The sequence below is a fragment of the Lynx rufus genome, unplaced genomic scaffold (assembly GCF_022079265.1).
Source record: "Lynx rufus isolate CCGP_SWC_20201006 ecotype Redwood Valley unplaced genomic scaffold, mLynRuf1.p SCAF_10, whole genome shotgun sequence".
Lineage (NCBI taxonomy): Eukaryota > Metazoa > Chordata > Mammalia > Carnivora > Felidae > Lynx > Lynx rufus.
Window position 1 is genome coordinate 61,103,668 of NW_025814824.1, and position 24,975 is coordinate 61,128,642.

The following is a 24,975-nucleotide window of genomic DNA, read 5'->3' on the forward strand; positions in this document are numbered from 1 at the left end:
GCACAAAGACAGTGGTGTATAATGGCTGTGGAGGTGGGCCCTAGAACCAGATTGCCAGGGTTTGAATTAGTCAATTATTAGCCAGGCAGGTTATATACTTTAGGCAGGTTACTGAATGTCTCTGTGCCTCAGTATTCTCGTCTGAAAAAGGGGAGCAAAAAGAATGCTTATCTCATAAGGCCTTGATTAGAAGGCCTAAGATGATTTAGTACCACAAAGTGCTTAGAAGAGAGGCTAAGGCCATGGAATGTGTTCACCTTGTCGATGCTGCTGGTGCTGACGGCTTCACTTAGCCGAGTTCATGCCTGCTCCCAGGGCACAATAAGCCAGGATTCCCACACCCCGGGTTCCTGGGGGGTCTTGTACAGCTCCAAACAAGAAGAGCTGAACTGGAGAAAGCAAACCACTGCAGTCAGGAGAGGGACCAGGGTTGTCTTCTAAAATATTGTCTACTGCAGACATCTCCTAGCCTGGTTTTTCTCCAAAAGAGTCAGAATGGTAGGGACTTGTGGCACTGTTGTGTGTTCTTCCTGATGCTATTACATCAATTACGATTATTTATACCATATGGAGATCTGAAGGCTCTTAAACTGGCTTCTCATACACATCTAAACCACATAAAAACATCTTTTCAGGATATATTTATTAGTTTGCTCTGGTGGGCCCTAAATCTGACATCCTGACTTCTAACTGACACAGGATAAAAGGATCCAATTGTTCACTTTATGCCCTGAAAAGTAAATTCTGACTTAAAAACAAGAATAGATCGTTCAGTCTTTACATCCACTGTCCTATTTCTTCCCCAAACCTAAATGAGACCTACTTTAGTCCCCATTATTATCAGAACACTGCTTTTTCTGTAACTTTCATGATCTCCTTCTTCAGTTCAGACAACTACCATTGTAGGGCTGTCTCACGGAATCACTTAACAATCCTAGGTATTCCTGTCTTGACTTTTCTCCAGGGCTTTACAGTGCCATTATCTGATTTAAGCATAAAATCACCCTGGGAGGGAAGCCAGAGAAGGTGCCCTCCCCGTTTCACAGGTAAAGAAACCGAGGCTCAGAGACCCCAGCTTCCATAGAACGACCCCAGGGTCCAGCCTTCCAACATCCTGAATTCTGAACACATCTCTTCCCTTCCTTGCAATTCAGCCCTAAGCCATTACAACTCCCTTTCTCCAAGCAGCCAGAATGGAGTCATTTTGGTAAAAATCCAATTAAGTCTTCATACATCAACTTCTTTATCAGTGGATGTGCAAAAACCACCGTATTGCTCTGCTCAGAATCTCTTCCATCCAAATGGGTTTTAAGAATGGCCCTCCACTGGTCCCAGGAGAAGTGATCTGTGGCAGGCTGGAAGGGGGCCGGGACCTGGCAGGTTTCAAAAGGAAAGCCCCCCAGGAGCCTTTCCAACTCCAAACCCAGAGCCAGGCCTGTTGGGGGAAGGAGAGGGCACCTAATCCTTGCCGGATATCCTGACACAGTCAAACAGGGACAGGACCCCAGGGCCAGCACAGTGTGGAGCACAACCCATGTCCAAAGGGGAAATCTGTGCAGCCACACTGGCCTCCCCTCAGCCTGACAGACAGGCCGGGGGACATCAGTGCCAGTCTTCTGCCCTCAGACCGCACGGCCAGGCCTGCCAACCTGGCTTCCGGCTGCTGAGTTTCCACGACAGTCATTCCAGCACGGATCACTGCTGCTCTCTGCTTCCCTTCATCAAGAAAGCCATTAAGAGGAACGTAAAGCTGACTGCATCTATTAGGCCCACCTACAGAACCAACTTGGAGTAAGCTTTGAAATCACTCCTGGGTCCTCTTCAGGCCCTGAGTCATTTTTCGATTGTTAAAATTAGAATGGTCTCATGGCAGACTTCTGAATCTAAGTGGTGTCAAACAAGGCTGGGTCCTGTTCCCATTCAGTGTTCTCAGGCATCTGTGGTGGGTGCAGCCCCAGCTGGGGCTTTTGGGGATACTTCCTGTCTCGTCCTTGCTTTCCAGCCACCCACAGGGCGAGTACCCACATCCCAGCTGTGCAGGTGGAAAAACAGCCTCAGTGAGTTAGGGGCCTGCCCAAGGCCACACCGCAGGAAGTGACAAGGCCAAGATTTAACTCCAACTCCGCCTGATCGACCTTCTTTCCCCCACACCCTAGTCTTGCTGATGCCCCGGGAGATGACCTTGTCCACCCCCACGTGGCCTGGGAGTGTGTCCTTCAGCGTTAGCCAACAGGAAGCCTCTTTGCTGACAGCAAGTACCAGAAGCCAGGACCCCGCAGGAGGCCCTTGGTGAGCACTGATTGATTTTTTAAAATATGCTTTCAGACACTGCAGGCCCAAAGATGCTTGCATTCCCTGGTCTCTCAGCTCCCTCTCCCCAGTGTCTCTCACAGTCAGTCACCTATGTGCCTGCCACATCTGAATGGCTCAACATCATGCCTTCAAAGTCCCACCTCCTCCCCCGCACTCCACCAGGGTTCTCCCACCTATGTCCTTCAAGGCCAGCTCCAAGGTCGGCCGCTCTGTGAAGCCCTCCCAGATTGCAGGTTGTACCAGTGAGAATTCATCTCCTCCTCTTCATGCGCCCATAGCCCTTACTTGTGTGTCCCCTAAAAGTATGTATAAATTGGCCTTGCATTATCTATTTTATTTAACAAACACTTTATGGCACTTCCTATGTATCAGCCAGTGGCTGAAGTCTTCGGCAAGCTGTACCTGATTTAGTTTTTGTAACTATCTCATGAAGCAGGTACAACCGTCACTCCTTTGTACAGACAAGAACGCTGGGGCGTGGGAAATGAAGCGGCTTGCCCCAAATTAACACAGCCAGTAAGGAGAGGCCAGGCAGTCCTGCTCCAGAGCCCACACTTGCCCGGAAGCCCTCCACTAGCATCACTTGCTTGCACGTCAGTTGCCCGCACTGTCCTGCGAACCCTCTAAGGGCAGGGGTCACGACCAAGTCATGTTCGGATGCCCGCGGCCTGGCATGAGGTGGGGCTTCGGTGCCTGTTCCTGAATGGAGCTCAATGTCCAGCATGAGGTCACCTCTCCCGTGTGGCCAGCTGACAGTGGCATGCAGTCCGGATACTGGTCCAGACTTCCAGCTGCCCCGAGCGCCTGCCTTCCTCCTGCGGGCAGCCACACACACCTCTCACCATCTAGACCTGTTCTACCCTCTCTGGGACTTAATCGAAGGGCCTTTGGGAACAGCCACGGAGGATGACTCCCCCAGCTTCTGGCTGGATCCCAGTAAACCCAGTCAAGAATGCAGGACCACAGGGGCGCCTGGGTGGTGCAGTCGGTTAAGCGTCCGACTTCAGCCAGGTCACGATCTCGCGGTCCGTGAGTTCGAGCCCCGCGTCGGGCTCTGGGCTGATGGCTCAGAGCCTGGAGCCTGTTTCCGATTCTGTGTCTCCCTCTCTCTCTGCCCCTCCCCCGTTCATGCTCTGTCTCTCTCTGTCCCAAAAATAAATAAACGTTGAAAAAAAAAATTAAAAAAAAAAAAAAAAAAAGAATGCAGGACCACAGACCCCTCCATCCGGCAAGACTGCAGCTATGGATGATGCCAAGGGCACCGGGCTTAGAGTCTAGCAGATTTCGACTTAGTAAGCATTCGCTTACTGCCTCACGTGGGCTCATCACTCTGAGCCTCAGTTTCCCCACCAATAAGTGGAGCTAACAGAATTCTTCTCTTACCATGTTGTTACCAGATGATGCATTTGGTGGAAATAGTAAACTCCAGCACTGTACAAAATGTGTAATTCTTGATGTTTAATTATTGAAAGGATATCTACTAAGGAAGGTTATTATAAGAATTAAATTAGAAACCAACTGCATTTCTCCCTTTACCAGACTGGGGTGCAAATAAGGTCACATTTCTTTGAATGTTCAAAGACGAGAGGCACAGGCATCTTCCTGGCAACACCCGGCCCGGTGATCTTGGGACCCTGGGGTAGCTCGTGCTGCACCCCTCCAGGTGCCCCTGGGCCCAGCCCACTCCTGGCCTCGGCCCCTCCAGCTCCACCTGCTGCTGTGGAGACCACAGAGGCCAGGGGTCTCCGCTGAAACTGCGGCTGGACCCCACCCCCCGAGGGGGTCAACCCCAGGACAGAGGCTGTGCCAGAGCCGAGATGGAAACTGAGGGCTATGGTTCTCCGCACCTGCAGTTTGCATTTGTACCAGGGCCTCTTACACGGTCGGGGGGGAGGAAAGACTCCAGCATTAGCTCTCCCCTCCAGACCAGACTGCCCTGGCCACCCCACGCCCCCATTCCAAACAAACACTCTCTGGGAGCTCTTTTTGGCCCTTTCCTGCAGCAGACCCTGCTCAGCACTCCGGCACTCCTCAGATGCTCTACCAATGTCAAGTTCCAGAGAGAGGGAGTCAGAGCCTCCTTCCTTTTCCTTCCACAGGCCCTGTGCTCTTCAGACAATGGGGCTACTGACCCCAGCAACCCGGCAGCTTCCTAACAGTAAGGAAGGGGGTTCTAGAATGTCATCTGAGTACAGAGCCAGACCAGAGCAGGACCTCCTTCTAGTGATTCCTCCCCCAACTGCAAGCGCCCGGCCTTCCAAGCGTTCAGTGATGGGGCCTTCCAGATGAGCCAAACTTAAACACAACAGAGGTCCTCACCCTCGGAAACCACAGCCACTCTCAGAGGCCAGTCGTGCGACTTTCTGCTCTGACCATACACCAGGACAGAAGTGTGTCCTATACCCCCTGGGTACCTCCACTCTGTGGCATCTGTGGAGCACCCGCTGGGCACCATACACTTTTATTTAGTCCTCAAAATAAAACCAGTTGTCTGCTATCAAACCTCCATGTTGCACAACAGAGAAGGGAGGTGCTGGGAGAAGTGACCACCCAAGGTCACCCAGCAGGGCTGAGGGTTGGATCTGGCCTCTCTGGCTGAAAGACCAAGCTCTTTCTAGGACACCTTGCCTCCTCGGGTGCACGTGGGAAAGCACCCGGCACAAAGCCAGCGCATGGAAGGACCTCAGCAAGAATGTGTCCCTCGGTTTTCGCCACCGTGGAGCCACAAGGCTAGAATTAGGGCCAGTCGAGGCCACGGCTTCCAGAGGACCATGAGCAACCAGAGCAAAGCCAATCGATGATCTGAAGACCCAGCATCCACAGGAACCTGGAAGATGTGGCAGCTGGGGGCTACCAGGACCCCTGAACTTCTCAAGTCACACGCTCCTCTCCACACTGCCTGGCCCAGCACTCTTCAGGTATGAACTGAATACCCTTACATTTGCTGGGGAGAGTCAAAGCTCTTCTGGAGAAAACAAATGCTATTAGCTCAGCACTCCTGTGCTACCATGGATTGGCCAGGTCTGGCATTTCAGATTTCAAGCTGGTGTGCCAGGCTTTGCCCCCGCCCCCAAACCTGCAACCCCCTCTCTGATTTGAGCGCTGGGCTCCCACTGCTGGCCTGGACCCCAAATTACTTCTTATAGCAAACAGCCTTCAATCCCGTGCCCCCAAATTTCTACACTGGGACCCCTCGTTACACGGTTTGGCTTTGGATGGTCTTGCGTGTGACACCTGCCCAAGATGGAGGACTCGATTTCTGATGACCCAAGACATCTGACAGTTGAGAGGAAGACATGTTAACTACCTCTTGTTCTAGATGCTTCTGTAAGAGTACCAGCTAGGGTCAGAAAACCTCAGCCCCCTGCCTATCTGCTTTCACACTGTTATAATCAAATACTATGCCTTCCTTCTTTATTAGGAAGTTGAATGAATCACCCGCATGAACAACATCTCAGTGTCTTTTATAAAGATGTTATTGGAAACAGCCAAAGGCCCTGGGAGAACAACCCAGAATTAATTACTCCTTGTGCTTAGTTTCAGGCATATCTTACATCTGTAACTCTTTATAACTTTTGTAAACCCTTTCACTTAATCTATTTCTCTTCCCCTCTCTCCCTCCCTTTCTCTGCCCTCCCCCCCTCACACAATTACCTCTCCATGGAGGAGCAGGGCAGGCATTATTATTATTCTCACTTTATAGATAACAGAAACTAAGGTGTAAAAAGTTAAATGACTAGTTCAAGGTCCTTCACCACCGAGTATCAGAGACAGGACATCCATGTGGACTGCAGAGCCCTTCTCACTGAACCGCCCTGCCCTCTAAGCTAAAAGAGCTGTCTTAAGCCTAAAGGGAAATGTGTCTCATCACACAGGAACACCAGGACGTTTCTCTCTTGCCTTCAAATCCACTATTCAATTGAAGCAATCCATTCCTCACAGATGCCTGATAACGTCTTCTCCCTCTTGCACCATTTAGAGGCTCAGTTGTGATTTTATCCAAAATTGTTATATTTTACTTTGTATTTAGCACCATTCAAGCAGGCAACATTTGCTAAGCACTTACAACGTGCCAGGGGCCATGCTAGGTGCTCGGACACAGACACCTTCATCCACTCACAGATATCACCGAGCGCCTGCAGGCTCTGTGCTGGGCACTGGGACATGGCAGGTGCCCAACAGATGACATGCCTGTCTTCATGGGCTGGCCCAGCTCGCAGCCAGCAGTGACAACACAGAACTATGAGGACTTCACCAGAAACAACAGCCTGGTCCCAAGGGCCGGGGAAATTCACCACCGAGCTCTCAGTATGTCAAATCCTCCTAGGAATGAATGGGCTTGGAAACAACCACATAGAAAACCCACTCAATGAAACTCACACACAGATCACACTCTTTTTCGTTGGCCTCAAACACATGGTCCCCCACTGAATGTGACAACAAAGCATTTCACATGTTCATATACATTGTAATGAAGTGAGAGTAAAATTGAGTGGGTGCCCACTGCATGTGCCCTGTGTGCTCAGTGGTTTATGTGAATGTTCTACATCAACCTTCAAATTAGCCCTCTGAGACAATGGCATCCCCATTCCACAGATGACAGTCCGAGGCTCGGAGGAGCAGCACCAGCACATGCACGCACATCGTCCGATTCCAAACGTTACGGGCTTTCCACAGTGCCCAGCCGACTCCCCGACATAGCACAGGCCTTGGAAAACACACAGAAAGACATCTGAAGATGCAGATTGGCCCCAGGAATCCTTTCGCACTCATCCATTTGTGGCACAGATACTTGCTGAGCACTGACTAGGTGCCAGAAACTATTGGGCACTACAGTGAGCCAAAACAGAACAGCCCCTTCACTTACAGAGTTCATGGTCCCCTGGAGGAACGGGGAAGCCCGACAGGGATCAAAGAGTCCAACAAACGTAAAATTGCCATCGTGGTAGGCACTAGAAAGGAAAGGTTTGTGGTTCTCAGAGAAGACAGGGCAGGGGATTCTTCCCAATCAGGGAGGATAGAGAAAGCCTACTTGAGTTGATATCTAATAGATGAAGACAGGTGGCAAAAGTGTTCCAGACAGTGCAACGGCTTGTGCAAAGGCCCTGTCTGGGCCAGGGTAGAGGAGGGCCCACTCACCTGAGAAACTGATGGGACACATGTCTAGGCCCAGAGTGAGAAGGGACAGCGTGCAGCACCAAAGCTGGGGAGTGGGTGGGCCAGACTCTGCAGGGCCTCTGAAGCCACAGGGGAAGTTTTGATCCTACCCCCAGTACAAGCTGAGTTCCTGCAGGGTATCAGGCACGGAGGCCGCCTGATCAGAGTCCTAATTGTCCTCTGCTCCTCGGGGACAGCCCCTGCACCTGCCTCTGGCCTGACCCATCGCCCTTCTCATCCTGCTAGGTAATGATCCCAGGAGGCCTTGCTGCCTGCCTTTGAGGGCACGGCTGTTGTGGGTTCATCCGCGCATGCCCCGCACCCAGCCCCAGGCCTGGCACTGAGCTCCAAGCGTAACGGAAGCAGCACTGCTCCTGCGAGGTGATCCGGGAGAGACACACACAGACACAAACACTGACACCCCAAGTAAACACTACAGGAGGTGGCAAGCTCCGCAGGTGCAAGGGAAGCAGAGCGTGGATCTCTGCGAGCCAGGTGTGTAGACAGACGTGCTAGAAGTGAGGAGAGAGTGCAGCCGGGCCGTGTGTGTGACTGAGTGGGTGGACAAGGAAATGGGAGAGGGTGGGGCCGAGTTAGACGGAGAGACGAGCGGCTGGGTGAAGTTTGCGGAAATAAAATAAAAAAGCATCAGCTACTGACAACACGTGCCACTCGCCTTTATGGGAGGAAGGTAAGAAAACTACAGGAAGACGCCGTTCCCTGGGTGCTTACGCAGGAGACATCCAAGTCAGATCGCCCGGACTGAAATCCCAGCTCACCACCTGGTTGGCTGCCGGGTTCCGTAAGTCACGTGACCTCGCCACGCCTCACCTGTACCTTGCAGGCGCGGATGGTACCAACCTCATCACGTCGGTGAGAGGATTACATCAGCCAGTGATGCAAAGCACCCGACACAGAGACGACACACGCTCAGCGCGGGGTAAAGGTGAGTTATGGCTGCTGTGGTAGTCCCTCTGCACCTACATACACACTTGCAAAGAAACGTCTCCATTTCCTTTTCCTGTTTCTGTAACAAGATCAGCAGCTCTCCAAGGGCTTGCCAATGTTTCTGGGACTCGCAGAGTCCAGCAAGGAGCTCGGAGGCATCAGCCGGGCCCCCAGAGGACACCGAGTAGAGTGACAGGCGAGCCACTTCTCCTGTCAAAGTCGAAGCCCTGCTGAGCCAGCCCAGGACCGTAGCATGATGCTCTGACCGTATGCCCTGGAGTGGGCTTCCGGGTCCCTGTCCGCCAGTTAACTTCCTGAAACATTTCTGGGCATTCTCAGAAAAGCTTCAGTGAATGGGTAGTCCTAGAAACAAAGTGATTTGGATAATATAGTGATTATTATCAGGATGGCTGTTGCTTTCAAAATCAGTTCCCTCTGAACAAAGTCAAGTGGATCATAAGCAGAGTGTGAAAATATCATTTTCTCTCTGCCCCCTCCTGACCCTGCGCCATGAGAGCAGCAATAATGCATCACTCCACAGAATCTTTCTTTGGCTAGATTTTATCTGAATGGTGACTGATGATGTCCTTGCCAAGTGGCAGGAGAGGGGTCTGCTTTAGCCAGCAGCTGCGCAACGTGGGCACTGATGAAGACAGATGAATCCATTTACTCAGTACTCTGGATCCACCACCAATTTTCTAGATGACAATGACACTTCATCCTTCCACCGTTGGAGACTCTTCAAAAAGACTGGAAAAGTAGAAAACTGGCAAAAGAATTCCCCAATCAGCCCCCAAAAGGTGTCACCACGTTCATGCCCTTTACTCAAGAATTCTCAGGCCCCCGAGCTCATCTCATAACGGATTTACTCTTGTTTTGCACATGATTCTAACACTAATGAACTTGGTTATCTGATTTGGGGTCCAGACCAAAACCAGATCAGGAAGATGGTCACCTCTAAAAAAGAAAGTCAGTCTTGCCCAGGAGCAGGGAGCCTGGAATAAGTCTTGCGATTGAGAGGATCCCAGGACACCTCTTCAGTCGCTATACCCAGACCTGCTGCTAGGGCACCTGGCTCGCCCCAGCTGATGGCTTGCTCCATTCCTGCAATTTCTACTAGGACCAGAGCCCAGTCCAGCCTCTGTCGGCTCTCATGCTCCCTGGAGGTGGGAATGGGCTACGGCAACCTGATTCCTACACCCACCAACTGCCGGTTTAGAGGACTGCTCCGATAAACCAATCTGAAACCATAATAGTTCTCAGATGCTGGCAAGTATTTGTGTCCTCGGTTCTGGTGTATCTTGGAAGATGCTATGTATGCTTGTCAGGGGACAGGAGGATGACGTCAGCTTTGCACGTATTCTATTGGAACATCTAACAAATAACCTTTCCCCTTTGCATTCCACAACTACGGGGACCCTGAAAGTACCAGATAACAAGAACCCAAATGAACAACTAAATAAAGAGCAAGCAGGAAGCTCACCCCACATGGCTTGGCATTCAGAGCACCTCCTCAATTTGTTAAAACTATGCCCATTAATCCTCTTACGGCCAGAGAGCTGGGTTCCAGGCTTTTAGATCTATTGGTTTGTTCAATAAATACTTATTGAGCTCCTGCTCTATGCCTGGCTCTGAGATTGTGCCTGGAGGGACCACAAGGGAGCCAGACACACTCAGCGCCTGCTTTCACAGTGCTCACAACGGGGCAGAGATCCTCAAGCCTGCTACAATTTGCAGAGGGAAGCAGGAACTTCCCTGTGGTCTTAACAACTAACCTAGCACCAGAGCCCAGACCGCCAACCCCATCTGGGGCTCCCACTCCCATGGCTTCAGCCTGACGCACCTGCTTGTTCCTAGAAAGGGACAAGAGAGAAAGGCATCTCACCAGCCTCACGGCACATCGTTACATAAGCCTGCAGAATGAGAACAAAATTAAGGAGCAGATGAATACAGATGCTCTATGGGGGAACCATGCCATTTAATTTTCTCACCTGCCTACAATCAAAATAAATAACCAAAAAAGTAAGCAATGAGAAGCCACTTACATTCACAACCGGACACGGGGAACGACCAAACAGGTGCCTCCGAAAGGGGGACGCCTTCCCCAGCGTCCTCCGCTGACCCCTACCGTGGTTGGCTCACACCATGTGCGATGCTTTCTGTCTCCCTGACCACCTGTTTAGACCGTGAGCTCCTCGAGGGCAGGGTTTGTGTCACATCTGCCGCTGTGTCCCAGAGCCTAGAACAGGGCCTGGCAGAAAGTTCTACCAATGAGAGTGTGTCGCACTAGGGCACTGAGGCAGAGGCCGGGAGTGTCTGCGGCAGCCGTGGAGGTGCTCGCATCCTCTTTCTCTAACACCCCCTCAGCCACACAGCATTGGAAAACAAGATTACAGATAAAACTGCTTTAAATTTATATCATGTCATGAGGTTCCATATCCGTGATATGTATTCCTTATTACAGCCCCGTGAGGTCAGCATAGTTGTCCCCATATGGTACAGGAGTGACAGTGACAACAATGACAATATAGCAGCGAATATTTACTGGGCACTCACAGTGTACCAAGCATTGATTTGATTACTTTCCCAGGGTGGTCTCATTTGTTAGCCCCATTTTATAGATGATGAAACGGAGGCAAAGTGGCTTGCCCCAGGTCACCAAGCAGATAAGTGGTACCCAACAAGGACACAAACCCAGGTCTCCTGATACATTGAGGAGCACATCCAACAGGTGTCAGGAGCTCAGGTTGCTGAGGGGTCTGGAGAGGTAATTGGGCACTCTGTGCTCAGCCTCACCCCTACAGGGACGCTCTCTCCTTGCTCCTCTACAATGCAGTGCCTGGAATCAGTGACTCTTGCCCGCCAGACCCACCCACTCGATCCCCCCATGGATCCCTCTCTGTTGCCCCTCCAGCCCCGTCGGGTCTCAGTGCTGCCCGTTCCCCTCCAAGAGCTCTCACCCTGCCTCTCCACCTCCGCTCAAGCCTCAGCATCTCTTCCCTTCAACTGCTGGAGTAGCTTCTTGGCCTGTCTCCAGGCTCATCTGTCTACCATCTCAGCGCTGCATTCCCTCTGGCCCTGATCATGTCACATCCATGTTCGAAACCACCACCCACACACGGCACATCACAGTTCCAGAATAAAGTCCAGCCTTCTTGACATGTTATTCAAGGCCTTCCACACCCACCACTAGGCCACCTATCCCTCCACAAGCCCGCCGCTCAGGGGAAAACAACAAGTCAGTGATCCCCAAACACACCTCACACTTTGTCACTTCTATCCTTTGATCTTGAGGATCCTTCCTGGGATCGAACCTCCATTTCTCTGAGTCCCTGCTTCTCTGTGTCAACATTATATTTGCCCTTCCAGCCCCACCTTGACTTCTCCTCCTCCAGGAAGCCTCTCTTGACCTAGATATGATCCTCCCTTTATCTTAATGCCCTTAGCATCTCTGGTTTCTTTCTTGAATATAGTGTTTGCCACATGCCTGCCTTTATGGATATCTGTGATCAGACCCCCCCCCCCCCACCGGCATCCACACCTTTAACAGCCTCTGATGTCCTTCAAGGAATCATCTCTTCTCCAATCCCCACCCAAGTGGTTGGGCAGGGCTGACCTCGCTGCTCTCTCCCTCCATGAAAGGCTAGCTGATGTCCCAGACCCATCAGTGTCATGTGATTGGCGCAGCGATGGACACATGACCCAATTCAAGCCAATGAGAGCTGAGTTTGGGACTTTTTCTGAAACATTTGGGAAAGAAACACTGCTGGAGTTTCGAAACTGGGAGTGTGTAAATATGCAGCTGGTAGGGGCCACCTGTGCCACCACATAGGTAGAGCCTGCCCGAGAGTGAAGCCAAACACAGAGGAAATCAGAGCCAAGAGACAGAGAGAGACATTTTTTTAAAAATATAACTTCAGAAGACCAGAGGGGAGGGGAAGGGGGGAAAAAAAGTTACAGAGAGGGAAGGAGGCAAACCATAAGAGACTCTTAAATACTGAGAACAAACTGAGGGTTGATGGTGGGGGGGAGAGGGGAAAGTGGGTGATGGGCATTCAGGAGGACACCTGTTGGGATGAGCACTGGGTGTTATATGAAAACCAATTTGACAATAAATTCTAAATATATGTGTGTGTGTGTGTGTGTGTGTGTGTGTGTGTGTGTGTATAATTTCAGTCCCTGGATTCAGCCATGCCTGAATATGAATACAGCCCACTCCAGGATTTTTCAGTCATGTGAACCAGTTAACAGGGGGTTTCTCTCACTTGCAATGAATCCTAAACAATTCCCCTCCTAAGGGCCAGGTACCATACTGGGTAGTGGGGCTATAACCACAGAGAAGAGACAGTCTGATACTAAAAGGGTTAATTTTATATCCTTTTATTTCTAAAAACAGCTGCATTGAAATATCATTCATATATCACAACATTTATTCTTTTCAAGCGTATGATTCTGTGGTTTTTGAATAGTCGTAGAACTGTGCAGTCATTACCATGATCGCTTTCTATCTTACCTTGGAAATGGCAAATATGTGCTTGCCCTGTCCTCCCCTGTGCACCGGCTCCTCTCTCAAACCCAGGGCTGGGCTTAGCCCCCTTCTGAGGCACCAGCAACCACAGCAGGCACTCCCCTAATGCCTGCAGACTTGTACTCAGACATCCTTGAAAAGCTCAGCCTCCATCCAACAGTTGTTTGGGCCCTTTCTAAAGCACAATGAATGAGACAACGGATTTGGCAAAGCGGCTCAAGAAAAGGTCATGCTCACCTATCACTAGATTTTCTCTGGGTTTTCGAAGCTGGATCCCTGCATCAGGGTAGACTTTCTGAGAGGTGCACACCTAGAATGTACTCCTTTGGCTCCCTGAATGTTTCCTAAGTTTATTACAGAATTACTTAACATAGTAACAAGGGGGAAAACATATAAATTGAACAATAGGGGAATGACTTAATATTTATAGTGTACCCACAGGACAGACCAGTATACAGCCACTAAACTGTAACTGAGAACATGGGGAAGTACCCATAATATAATGTTAACTTAATGAAACAAAATATAAACGTGCACACAGAGCAAGATTTCAAGTACATGAGATAGTGAAAACTGGCGACTAGAAGAGAATAATGCTAATTATGAGGCATAATTATCTTTGTATAGGTGGATTATGAGCAAATACTATTTTTCTTCATGCTCCTCTCTAATTTTCAACTTTTCTAAGATGCACATTACTTTAATGAAATCAGAAAAGCCAACATTATTTCTTAACGCATTCCTTGGTTATTATTTAATTAACATAGCTCCCAAAGAATGAGAAACAACCATGTGAAGAAGACTCTGAATCTCCTGCAAAACTTTTTTAAAAAGACGCTGTCCTTCAGAATCTTTTAATGAAACATGTAAGTAATGTAATCCACCATTTTTACCTTTTTACCTTGACTGCCAGGAAGCTCAGAGCTAAAACTTAATACTCAAAATTACAGTAACCCAGGTTCTTGGTATAGTAATTTCCATGCTTCCCAATGGTATCTGCTGCTTCCTTTTATTTGCATATTCAGTTGTCCCCGCTTGTATTTGTATATACTCAACTCTACTTGGGAATACATAAAAGAGTATTTGCCAAAATGACTTTATCTGCAGCAGAGAAAAGAGGTCCTAACTCACAGATGCTCCCTTGGAATGTTTCATTTTTACAAACACAAGGCCACTAAGTGGGGCTTTGAATATTCTACTGCTATTCTATTTACAGTAAGAGAGTCAATCGACAGAGATCCGTGCAGGAGGCTCCTTTATTGAGACAGGCTCTCCCAGTGATCAGATTAACCCATTACTTGGTAAATCTCCATCTCTTTGAAGGCTGTGTGGACAAAGGTCCATCCTGGCTGCCCACAGTCTCTGGCCATTGACGACAGCCGATGTCAGCAAAGCCAGCCAAAATCCATTCACCACATCCATCTTGTGTCCAAGTCTACAGACAAGTGACACAGCCAGGAAGTGATTAGGGAGTATACACAACCCGCAAAGATGGCCCATCCGAAGAAAACAGGCCCAAGACACTGTAACGCAGGCCCAAACACCCTTCAGATCACTGTGGATTTTGCTGCAATTACCCACGCTGATAATCCCTTTTACTTCAGCTCAGCAAGAAAGTACCTGCACTCTGAAGACGGGCCACTTGAAAAAAATTAAGTATTATATCACCTGGGCATTCTGGCAAACATGACCCCTCAGGGCAGGAGATGACATACGTGTTTGCTTGTAAGCCAGAATTCTTTTTCTTTCTGGTGATCACTTCACTGACCCTACATGAGACTTCCAAAGTGAGAAAAACAAAACGAACGGTCTTGATATTTAGTTGTGGCCATTTGATCACACCTAAAGCATCAACGTCTTATTATGGATCCAGGCCAGGGGAAAACGAAGGAACGGAGGCAAGAAACATTTCCTTGGTGCCTACAGCATGCCAGACAGAGCCCTGGCTGCCGGGCCTGCCAGCTCAAGGCATTTTCCACGCGGGCCTGATATCCCCCTCCCCTTAAGCATCACATCACCACCCTACAGAGTGCGCATAACAACCCCACTTTCCCAGATGTAAGAATCTAGGCTTAGACAGATTACATACCCCACTCAAGGTCACCCAGCGGGGAGACAACTGGTGTCTGACTGGAACCCAGCTCTGACCCACCCCAAAGCCCTTGCTCTGAGATTACCCCGTGCCCCCTTCCCGTGGCCTCCTGCATCTTCCCACCAACTAAGAAGCCTCATTCTCTCGACTTTGGGCCCTCTCGCTCACAAAGTCATCAAGACGCACTTGAAAAATAAATGTAAAAGCTTCAACACGCACCCTGAAACCAAGCACCCATCCCTTTGCTGCCACAAACAAGCTAATGTGAAATCTCTTTCAGGGAAGCTTTCTGAAGGGAATAAATTGATGATGAAAACATTATGCAGCTGACAATATTTAGTAATGATGCAAGCGGGGCTGCCCTATCTACAAATGTGTCTGTCTCCAAAGAGCCGGCTCTCTCCTGTCCCTTCTGAAAGAATATATTTGGAAGCAACAGAAACAGTGGGGAGAGGACATGCCTCGATACAATTGCATGGCGGTGTCCATTTATGTGTGCCAGACAGGTACCCCAGAACTTGAAATGTTAGGGCAAAGATGAGGGCGATGGGAATGTCATTCAGAAATAATTCCACACCGGGTTAGCTCTGCTCAGCCACCCAGCTTGCATCCTCCCGGGGCAGAGGGAGCCTCTCCGCTTGCAGCAGCCTGTGCGCACCGCCACCAACTGCCACCCGTTCCTTCACCTTTTATTTACAGCGCAGAGCAGGCTGGTTCATCAGTGAAGGTGGGGGGAGGCGGGGAATAAGATGCAATCCAGATTTCTGCTCTTTCTCAGGGGACCAAAAAAAAAGGGGGGGGGGGTCAGACAGGAAAGCAGCGGAGCCTAGACTGCATGGTCAGCGCGGCAGCGTGAACCTCCTCTCTAAAGGTTCTGCACCTGGGCTGGAGCAGAAGCTCCCGGGGAGCTCCGGGAAGCCAGGGTCAAGCTCAGCTCCCGGCCAGGCTTTCTCGGCGCGGTGTTGAAGGCGCCAACAGAGCGCACTGCACAGGAAATCACTGCCCCCTTCAGGCCGCGTCTCACGGCGGCAGGAGCGTAGGGGCTCCCTCAGTCCGGAAAAACTCGCAAACCCGACCTCGCGAGGCGGACGATCGCTCCTCCAGGCCCCTCGGCGCACGCCGGCAGCCTTGCAGACGGTGAAGGTCCGCGCTGGAATTCAGCCAGAACCCGAGCTGCGGGCGTGAGGAGGGGGCTTGGGATGCGAAGCTCTGGGCTCTGCGGCTCCCCTCGGAGGAGGCCGGGAGGGCCAGCCCGCTGCCGCGCTCCAAGTCCGTGCTTCAAGTCTGCGCCGGGAGAAACTGCGCCTGCAGTCGCAGAGCCAACAACAGCGGCGCCGCCGGACACCCCCGCTCGTCCGCAGCGAGACCTGCTCAGGGCACTCTCTGAGCAACTAAACCGAGGGGGAGTCTCCCCATTAAGCCGCTCCGGCTGCAGGCAGCGCCGGGCACATTCAGGCAGCAGCCTTCCAGAACCAGCGGCCCCACACCTGCCCGCGCGGTGCGGGCTCCGAGCCGCCAGCGCGCACCACGCGCCCAGCCCTTCTGCGCGCTCTGGCCCTTAGGGTCCCGGGGCCCTCCAGACCTCAAAGCGCGGCCGGGCTCTCCTGGGGGCCCGCGAGCAGGACTCGGCCTCTCTGGCCCCGGGTGGCCCAGTTTGCGGTCAATGAGCCTCTTCCTCCCACCCGGCAGTCCACATCCCCACCAACGGGACCTGGACAGGCAACCCCTGCAGGCCTTTTAGAGGGTCCAGTCCCCACGTTCGACACTCCTTCTCTGGTCAAAGGAAACCCCAGTCTTCTACCCACCTCCCCCACACCAACACACACATAGACAAAATCCCAGAGGAGAGAGAGGCTCAGCAAATCTTGGTACCAGCTGTACCAGCCAAGCCCAGAAGGACTCCGGGGTGAGCACTGAGCACCAGCCCGCGGTGCCCTCGGCAGGCACGGGTGGGTCAATCGGGGCTCTGCCCGAGGGCCAAAGCTTCCCTCGGTTCCGCACTCCGTCACCCACCGCCCCCTACATCCCCGACGGCGCGGGCAGCCGGACACTCACCTCGGTGTCGTAGAGCCGCAGGTCGAGGAAGTAGGGGCGCAGGAGCGACTCGTTGCGGATCTGCTCTATGGCCAGTTCCACGGCGGGAAGCACGCCGCGCCCGATGCTGCCCTTGGCCACCTCCTTGGTGAGCGGCATGAGGCCCATGATGGAGAGCGGCGGGCTGCTGGGCGGCGGCCGGGGGGCACCCCGCGCCCAGCCCCAGGCCCCGGGCGCCAACGGCAGCAGCAGCGGCAGCAGCAGGAGCAGCAGCAGGCGCGCGGGCGGCGGCGGCGGCGGCGGCGGCGGCCCGGGCTGCCCGGAGCTCCGCGGGGAAGCCATGCCGCGCCGCGGGCTGCGGGCGCCGGCTCACTCGGCCCGCATGGCCTGGCCCGGCCCGCCGCCCCGCGCCAAGCTCTCCCCGCGGCGCCCGCGCAATGGCGCCGGTCCCGGCCCCGGCCCCGGCTCCGGCTTGGGCTCCGGCTCCTGCTCGGCTCAGAACGGCCGCGGCGGCGGCGGCAGCGGCGGCGCCCGTGACGGATCAATCACGCCGGGAAGGGGTGGGAGCGAGCGGAGTGCGGGAGGCGGGGAGCGAGAGAGCAAACGCGGAGAGGGGGGCCGGCGTCTTCGCGCGCGCCTCTCTCCGGCGCGGCCACCGCGAACCAGGCCGCCTCCGCCCGCCCCCGTGCGCGCTCTGAGCCGCTCTCCCGCCGGGAGCCGCTCCGCGGCAGCCCCTGGAGCCTGGCCGGGGGAGGGCGGGAGGCAGGAAACGCGGGAGGCGAAGGCGAAGCTGCTCCGCGGCGGCTCGGGCCGCCTCCGGGGACGGGGACGGGCCGTGCGCGCCGGGGGAGGGGGAGGCGCTGGCGCAGGGGCTGCCGCGGGGAGGGCCGCCTTTCCTGCACACGCACACACGCGCCCCCGGCCCTCCGCCGTGCGGGCGGCCGATGTCCGCGCACCGCGGGGGACCCGGGCGTCCGGGGCACGGGGGTTGGGGGAACGTGGACTGCGTGCTGGTACGCGCAGTGGCTGCCGCCGCTCCGCCGAGCGCTTCCTGCACGGTGGTTTGGGACTGCTGCTCGGAGGTCTGACTGGGAAGGTCTGGGCTGACTGCGCGCCACGGAGGCGTCCTAGAGGCACCTGAAGCCTTATGCTCTTCTGTTCCGCGCGGGTGTCTGGGGAGGCCCTAACCGAGCCCGAAGGGGCGGCCAAAGATGCCACCGGCGCTCGAACATCCCTTGGTGCTAAGGTATCCGGCGCTTATGGCCTTGACTGAGAGTCCCCCACTTTCCCCACCAGACTGAGAAGCCGTCCCCTGCCAACCTCAGAAGAGACTAGGGTCCACACCTTGGGGGTGCTACCGCCCCCTCCAGGCATTTGACCTCCCCGCGTCCCCACTCCCAAAGGGCTCCGCCCAGCAACATCCCTCCGGGTGGGATCACCGCCCAGAGCAGATCCGTGCTCCCCTCGACTTGGCCCTCTGGGCTGGGTTGCCCTGGCTAACCTTACGCAAAGAAGTCCTGTGATCTAACCTAGCCCCTCCATGCTTGAAGAATAGGAATCGTAGGTCATTAAAATATAAAATCCCAAGGGGTGATTAATGAGGGGAGACAGTAGGACATCAAATGAGAAAACACCCTTGTGTTGAACCAGCCATTGTGGACCATATCGACGACCTTGTAACAAGGTTGGCAGTTTAACCTTCACTGAACATTTCCTACATGCCTTATAATGTAATCCTCACAACAGCTCAATGAACTAAGTACTGTATTTATCATCCTCACTTTACAGGTGAATACACCGAGGCTCAGAGAGGTTCCAGCTTGTCCAAGTACACAGAGCTACCAAGGTAGGACTTGACCCCAGAGCAGGAGCTCTGTGCATAGTGCAGTGGGAGCCAGGATAGGGAACAACTTCCCCTATGGGAGGGGCGCTGCCCTGACTTTTGATTGTTCTGAACCTCCGTTCTCTTAGGTATGTGGTGAAGGAGTTGGACCAGATGATGTCCACAGCCTTGCTCTTCTGGAGTGAGGTAGGGACAGCCCTGAATCACAGGCTAGATTATCAGGAAGTATGAGGACAGAGAGGAGAGGCTGAGCCCAACTCCTCGAGAGTACCCTGGACAGCTCTGGGGAACCCAGGCCAAGTTCTCTCTGTCCCAACTCCTCTTTCTAGACTTCTGCAGACACCGCTCCTGAGCTGCACATAGCTGGAGGGTTTGCGTGGGCAGAGTTCACCAGAGCATCTCCACAAACAAAACCAAAAACGGTCCAGATGACAGGTAATCTCGCTTAGCTGGTGTCTCACTTGACATGACAGATATCCTCCTGGTCATAGGTTCCAGGCATCTGCCCTTCCTCAACTTCTCAGTTCAGGTCTCTGAAGGAGCATTTTCCTGTTTTCCCTTAGTCATTTGTGTTTTCCTTGTAAGCCATGCCAATATGGATTATCCACTGACACCTACATCTGGGAATAAGTTGAAAGCTGGGATAACTTTGCTTGACATTTGCTAAGTGGTTGAAGGCCCTGCCCGGCAACCTGCCTTTCAGCCCCCTCTGTCTCCACTTATGGGGTGACCTGGCCCCAAGACATGTGGCTGGGACCAGCCCTGACCTGAAGATCACCAGCTTCAACACTCTCCGTTGGCCTGGCTCCAGGCCAGGTTCTGATCTCATGCTTACTTTTAATGCCTGGGCATCCCTCTGGTTCCCAGATCCTACCCTGGCCTGTGTTTCAGTTTGGATAACTGGATTCCTGGCATGCTTCCTAGGTCTGAGTTTCTGCCTCGGTCACCAGCCTTGAGTCAATATCCCCCTACAGCTGGAGTCCAGCCTCTTGCTTTATAATAATCATTCATTCCTTCAACAAATGGTTTACAGCATCTACTATGTGCTGGGCAGTGTCCTAGGAGCTGAGGAGGCAAGAATAAACAAGCCAAACTAAAATCCCCGCTCTCATAAAATTTACATTCTAGTGGAGAGAGAAAGAGAAATAATAAACAGAAATAGTAAGGAGATATCTTAGCATGTCAGCTTGTGAAAAGTGCTTTGGAGAACAAATAAAGCAGGAAAGAGGGTTGAAACTGACAGAGTGGGGCTACAATTTGAAATAGGGGGTCACAGAAGGACATACTGAGGTGACTCTTCAGCAAAGACCTCAAAGAGGTAAGTAAGCAAGACATGCAAAGAGTGTTCCAGGTGGAGGAACAGCAAGGCCAGAGGCTCTGAGACAGGAGTGTGCCTGGCATGTTCAAGGAACAGTCAGGAAGCTGGTGTGTCTGGAGCAGAGTGAGCAAAGGGAAAAGTGGCAGTACCCAAGGTCAAAGACAGGCCGGGATCAGGTAGGACCGATTGCACCTGATGAACTGGGGAACCACTGAGAGTATTGAGTGGAACAGTGACACGATCCGATGTATTTGAACAGGATCAATCTGGCTGCAGAGTGAAGAATCATTGACAAACGAGGGAAGGTGAAAAAGGTGGAAGCAGGGAGATCAGCTAGGAGGCTGACAATAAGCCACATATAGTGGCAGGAACCAGGGCGCAAACAGAAGCCGTTAGGTTAATGTTCTTCTCATTATATTCTTTTTTTTTTTTTTTTTTAATTTTTTTTAATTTTTTTTCAACGTTTTTATTTACTTTTGGGACAGAGAGAGACAGAGCATGAACGGGGGAGGGGCAGAGAGAGAGGGAGACACAGAATCGGAAACAGGCTCCAGGCTCCGAGCCATCCGCCCAGAGCCTGACGCGGGGCTCGAACTCACGGACCGCGAGATCGTGACCTGGCTGAAGTCGGATGCTTAATCGACTGCGCCACCCAGGCGCCCCTCTTCTCATTATATTCTTAAAATTTTTTAATGTTTATTCATTTTTGAGAGACAGAGAGAGACAGAGCATGAGCGGGGGAGGGGCAGAGAGAGAGGGAGACACAGAATTGGAAGCAGTTTCCAGGCTCCGAGCTGTCGGCAGAGCCTGATGCAGGGCTCAAACCCACAAACAGTGAGATCATGACCTGAGCCAAAGTCGGACGCTCAACCGACTGAGCCACCCAGGTGCCCTTGTTCTTCTCATTATTAATGGAATAATATGCATCAGCAGATGCCAAGTCCTAGGACTGTGGGAAACACTGATTTACAGGCTCATCTACCTTACAAGGGACTCAGTAAAGACTTAAGAAAGCATCAGCCCAGGTCTGTATGGCTTAAATTCTCATCTTAGCAATACTTTCTCCCACGCCCTCTCCCTACACACAAGAACCAGAAGCCAGTCTCCAAACCCTGGCTTAGAGGCTGGGGCTGCTTTGAAAGATGATGCCCATTCTCTTTCAGAGGATGTTGGGGGCTCCATGGTCCATCTGGCTGTCTTTGAGCAGGATCCCAACCCTGGGAGGATAACCAGGCTTCCCCCTGCTGTCTGTCCTTTTTCCAGGCAGGGCTGGACACCCCTTGCCACGCCGGTGCCAGCGGCAGGGATCTGCCATGTGGCAGCTGTCTCCTCCCAGGGACTGGCTCCAGTTTCCAACACCCTGTTCCCAATCGATCCCATCATCCGTGTCTGCCTCTGCTCTTGCTCCAACAGCAGGGAGTTCTTCTTGTACTTTTTTCTTCAAACAAAACCAAAAACCCCCCAAAACCATAAGCCATCTTACAAACCTCTCTCATGTATTTCTTCTCTTTCCCCCATGTATTTCCTATTCGTGTTTACATTGAAGTGCTTCTGTCAACCAAGTAGCTCAGCTGGTTTTTTGTTTAAATACATTGTTTGTTTTCAGTTCTTTTTTTTAATGGATAAGTTATGAATGATGGCTCCAAAAAAGATTAGCTGAATGAATCTAAGTCGCTTTTCTCTTCTCACAAGGCATGTTTTTTAAACCGTAAAATTGGGTTTCAGGCATCAAATGTGGTCTGGTGACACAGTTCGAGTAATAATAATAGCTGCCATTTATTAAACACCTACCTACTCTGTGCCAGACACCTTGGTATGCATCATCTTAATCTTCACAACTGTCTGAAAAATAGGTGTTAGGATCCCAGTTTCACAAATTACAAGACTGAAGTCCAGATGGATTAAATACCATGCTTAATGATACTTGGCAGAGACAGTGACAGAGCCCAAACCCGGTCTGTCTGACCCCAAACTCCTGCACATTTCTCTACTCCACATGCCTCTCCTTGAAGATGCCCTTCTATGACTGAGAAGTTAATAGTCTTAAAGAACTAAAGAACGCCCCTGAGGCTCAACACCAGAAAAATGTAAAATGACTTGGCCAGGGTCCCTCACCAAAACAGAGATGAAGCTGGCCCTCCTTCTGAGGTGTCAGGGGAGAGCATCTGGCCTGGGGAGAGTCTATGACTAAACCCTTCCGGAGTTGAGGCCTAACCTGGGGTCGACCAGAAGAGCCCGGAGCCACTCCTTCCACCCGTGTTCTTTGTCGGTTTGACAACAGAGGAAGGACGGACATATCGGCTTGTTCCATATCGGCTGGATAAGCCCTGAGCAGACACAGGCAGGCAGTTTAGTCATAACTGAGCAGCTCCAAAAGGACACAGACTGGCGAGGGGGCCAAAAGCCCCCCTCATTTACAGGTTTCACAAACAATAAGATCCTTTACCAAGGGGGTTATCAGTGAACAAGAGGTACAGTTTAGGAACAGAACCTTGGCCAGACGGGAAAGTTTCTGGTCTAACCACTCATCAAACTTCAGGAAGCAGGTAGTCCTAGGCTCAAAGTCTGGCTTACCAGTCATTAGTGGTGCAACTTTGGGGGAGTCGCTCACTCTCCTGACCTTCAGTTTCCTTGTCTGTGAAGTGAGAATAAACAATTCCTCTTTCACAGCAAGTTTATTGTGAAGATTAAATAATTACAACAGCGAATGTACTTCGAGTACTCACGTGTGCCAGGCGCTGTTCTGAGCACTTTTCATATCATTAACTCCCTTAGTAAGATAATGCATACGTGCGTGTAAGGTACTTAACACAGTACTTAGCTCTTGTTAGGCATGCAACTAATAACAATTATAGTAATAATACCAGCAGATCAGTGGCAAGATCAGTGCGTCCTGAGGCTCCCATGCTGTTATTCGGTCGATGGCGGTTGTGTGCTCCACCAAAGTCAGCCTTGCTGTGGCATTCACTCTGGATCCCAGTCTGCTGCTGGAGTCTCTCCCTCATCCATGGTGTCCCTCACCAAAGACAGCTCACAAGTAATGCCGCGTACCACCCCCAACCAAGTCACCTCTTCCTCAGAGGGATGTCCCCAGGTTCCTCAACTTTCCCTGGCCACTAGTCTGCTCATGGTTTTCTTCGAGTGATGTCCAGAACTGACCACAAGCCCTCCATATGGACCAAGAAGCACACAGAATAACAAGAGCATCCCTCTGTGTTCAGGCCTCTGGGCTGCTGTCCTTGCAGTCTGGGGCCACCCGCATTTTGCCGGCAGCCACATCACACTGTGGTCCTCTAAGAGCCCCAGGTTTGCTCTCTGTGGACTTCTTGTTGTGCTGTTTCAGATGAACAGCAAGCCAGATCTCCCTGAGCCTGCTGACCAGCAGTTTAATGCAGGGGCCTGTGAACAGGGCCAAAACATTTCACTTGTGATTATGTCCCCATGTTCCAGACTGTTAAGGGCATCCAGATTAGTAGCCACGATTACGGGTGAGTGTGGCTGGGCTGGTTGGTGGTGAACCCACATCCACGCCTAGGGACCATCCATCCCTCTCTCTGTGTGATCACACAGCATTTGTAAAACCAGGACTTCTAGAAAGCCACTGAGGGTCAACACCCAAATTCCATGTTGCTGACCTCACCCTTTTAGCCTCTCAGGACTCCCAGACTCGGTTGTGTCCCCCACTCTCTGCACTCCCTTTCACTCATCTCCCAAAGGATGCTTAGTTGCTCTGCCTGGATCCCATCCACAGTTTCCCGCCCTGCCCTCACAGGTACTCCATGGGCTCACTGAATGCACCTAGGTGCCCCCTGAGATTCTCATCTCTCCTTTCCCTTGTAATTCTGCTCACCCCACTATTTCTGTTTGCTGGTCATTCTCCACCAATACGTCTGGTGTGCCTCTGTCATAGGCCCAGAGGTGAGAAAGTTCTTCATTCCTTTCTTCATCTGCTCATACCCGCTCCAAGTGCACTGCGGGAAGCCTCTTGAGTGGACTGTGACTCATTCTGGCATTGGGTGGCTGCGTGTTCCTGCAGGCTCCTCCGTTCTAGACCCCTACTTCCAGTTTCTGTGTCCCGAACTGGGGGGTGGGGAGAGGGGGGTTAATTGTATCAAACCACAACATACAGGCAGAAAGTGCACAAATCTTAATTCACAGGTCAGTCAGTTTTCATAAAGTGAACACGCCCATATAAACAGCACCAAGAACCAGAACATGACCAGCACCCAGAAGCCCCCGTTGGGTCCCTGCCAGTCACTATCCTCCCTCAGGGTAACCGGCATCCTGACTGCTAACCCTGTAGATTGGTCTGGGCCTTTTCTTGGTCTTGGTACAAAATGGAATCACTGCCTGTGTCCTCTTTTGTGTCTGGCTTGTCTCACTCAATGTTGTGTTTGTGAGATTTATCCATATTGTTGTGTGTGATTGTGGGTCTTTTATTCTCATGGCCTTGTGGCCTTAGCCCTTCACAATCTGACTTGATCATGTGGATCCGTGTGGGGCCCCTTGGTTTTGTCTCCACCCGCCCCCAGCTGGGCCGGTTGCAAGTCTCACCTGTATCCCCACCTCTGGTCTCACCCTTCAACCTACCCTGCATTTACCCTGCCAGACAAACCTCTCCGACACTTGGCTCCAATCATGTCCTCACAGCTCAAAACATTCTATGGCTCCCTGTCATCTATGGGGCACTAACTCCCAAGACTGGGGTTATAGGCTACTGACAATCTGGCTTCAGTGGTCCC

General features: G+C 52.0%; 1 protein-coding gene across 1 annotated transcript in view; it reads right to left on the reverse strand.

Annotated features, from left to right (window-relative positions):
* The window catches only part of GABBR2 (gamma-aminobutyric acid type B receptor subunit 2), a 347,460-nt gene extending 330,046 nt beyond the window's left edge, over positions 1-17,414 (reverse strand). The window contains exon 1 of the mRNA XM_047066870.1: positions 17,094-17,414. Coding sequence (XP_046922826.1) covers positions 17,094-17,414 — 321 coding nt within the window. The remainder of the gene's footprint in view (positions 1-17,093) is intronic.
* Between the last annotated feature and the right edge of the window lie 7,561 nt (positions 17,415-24,975).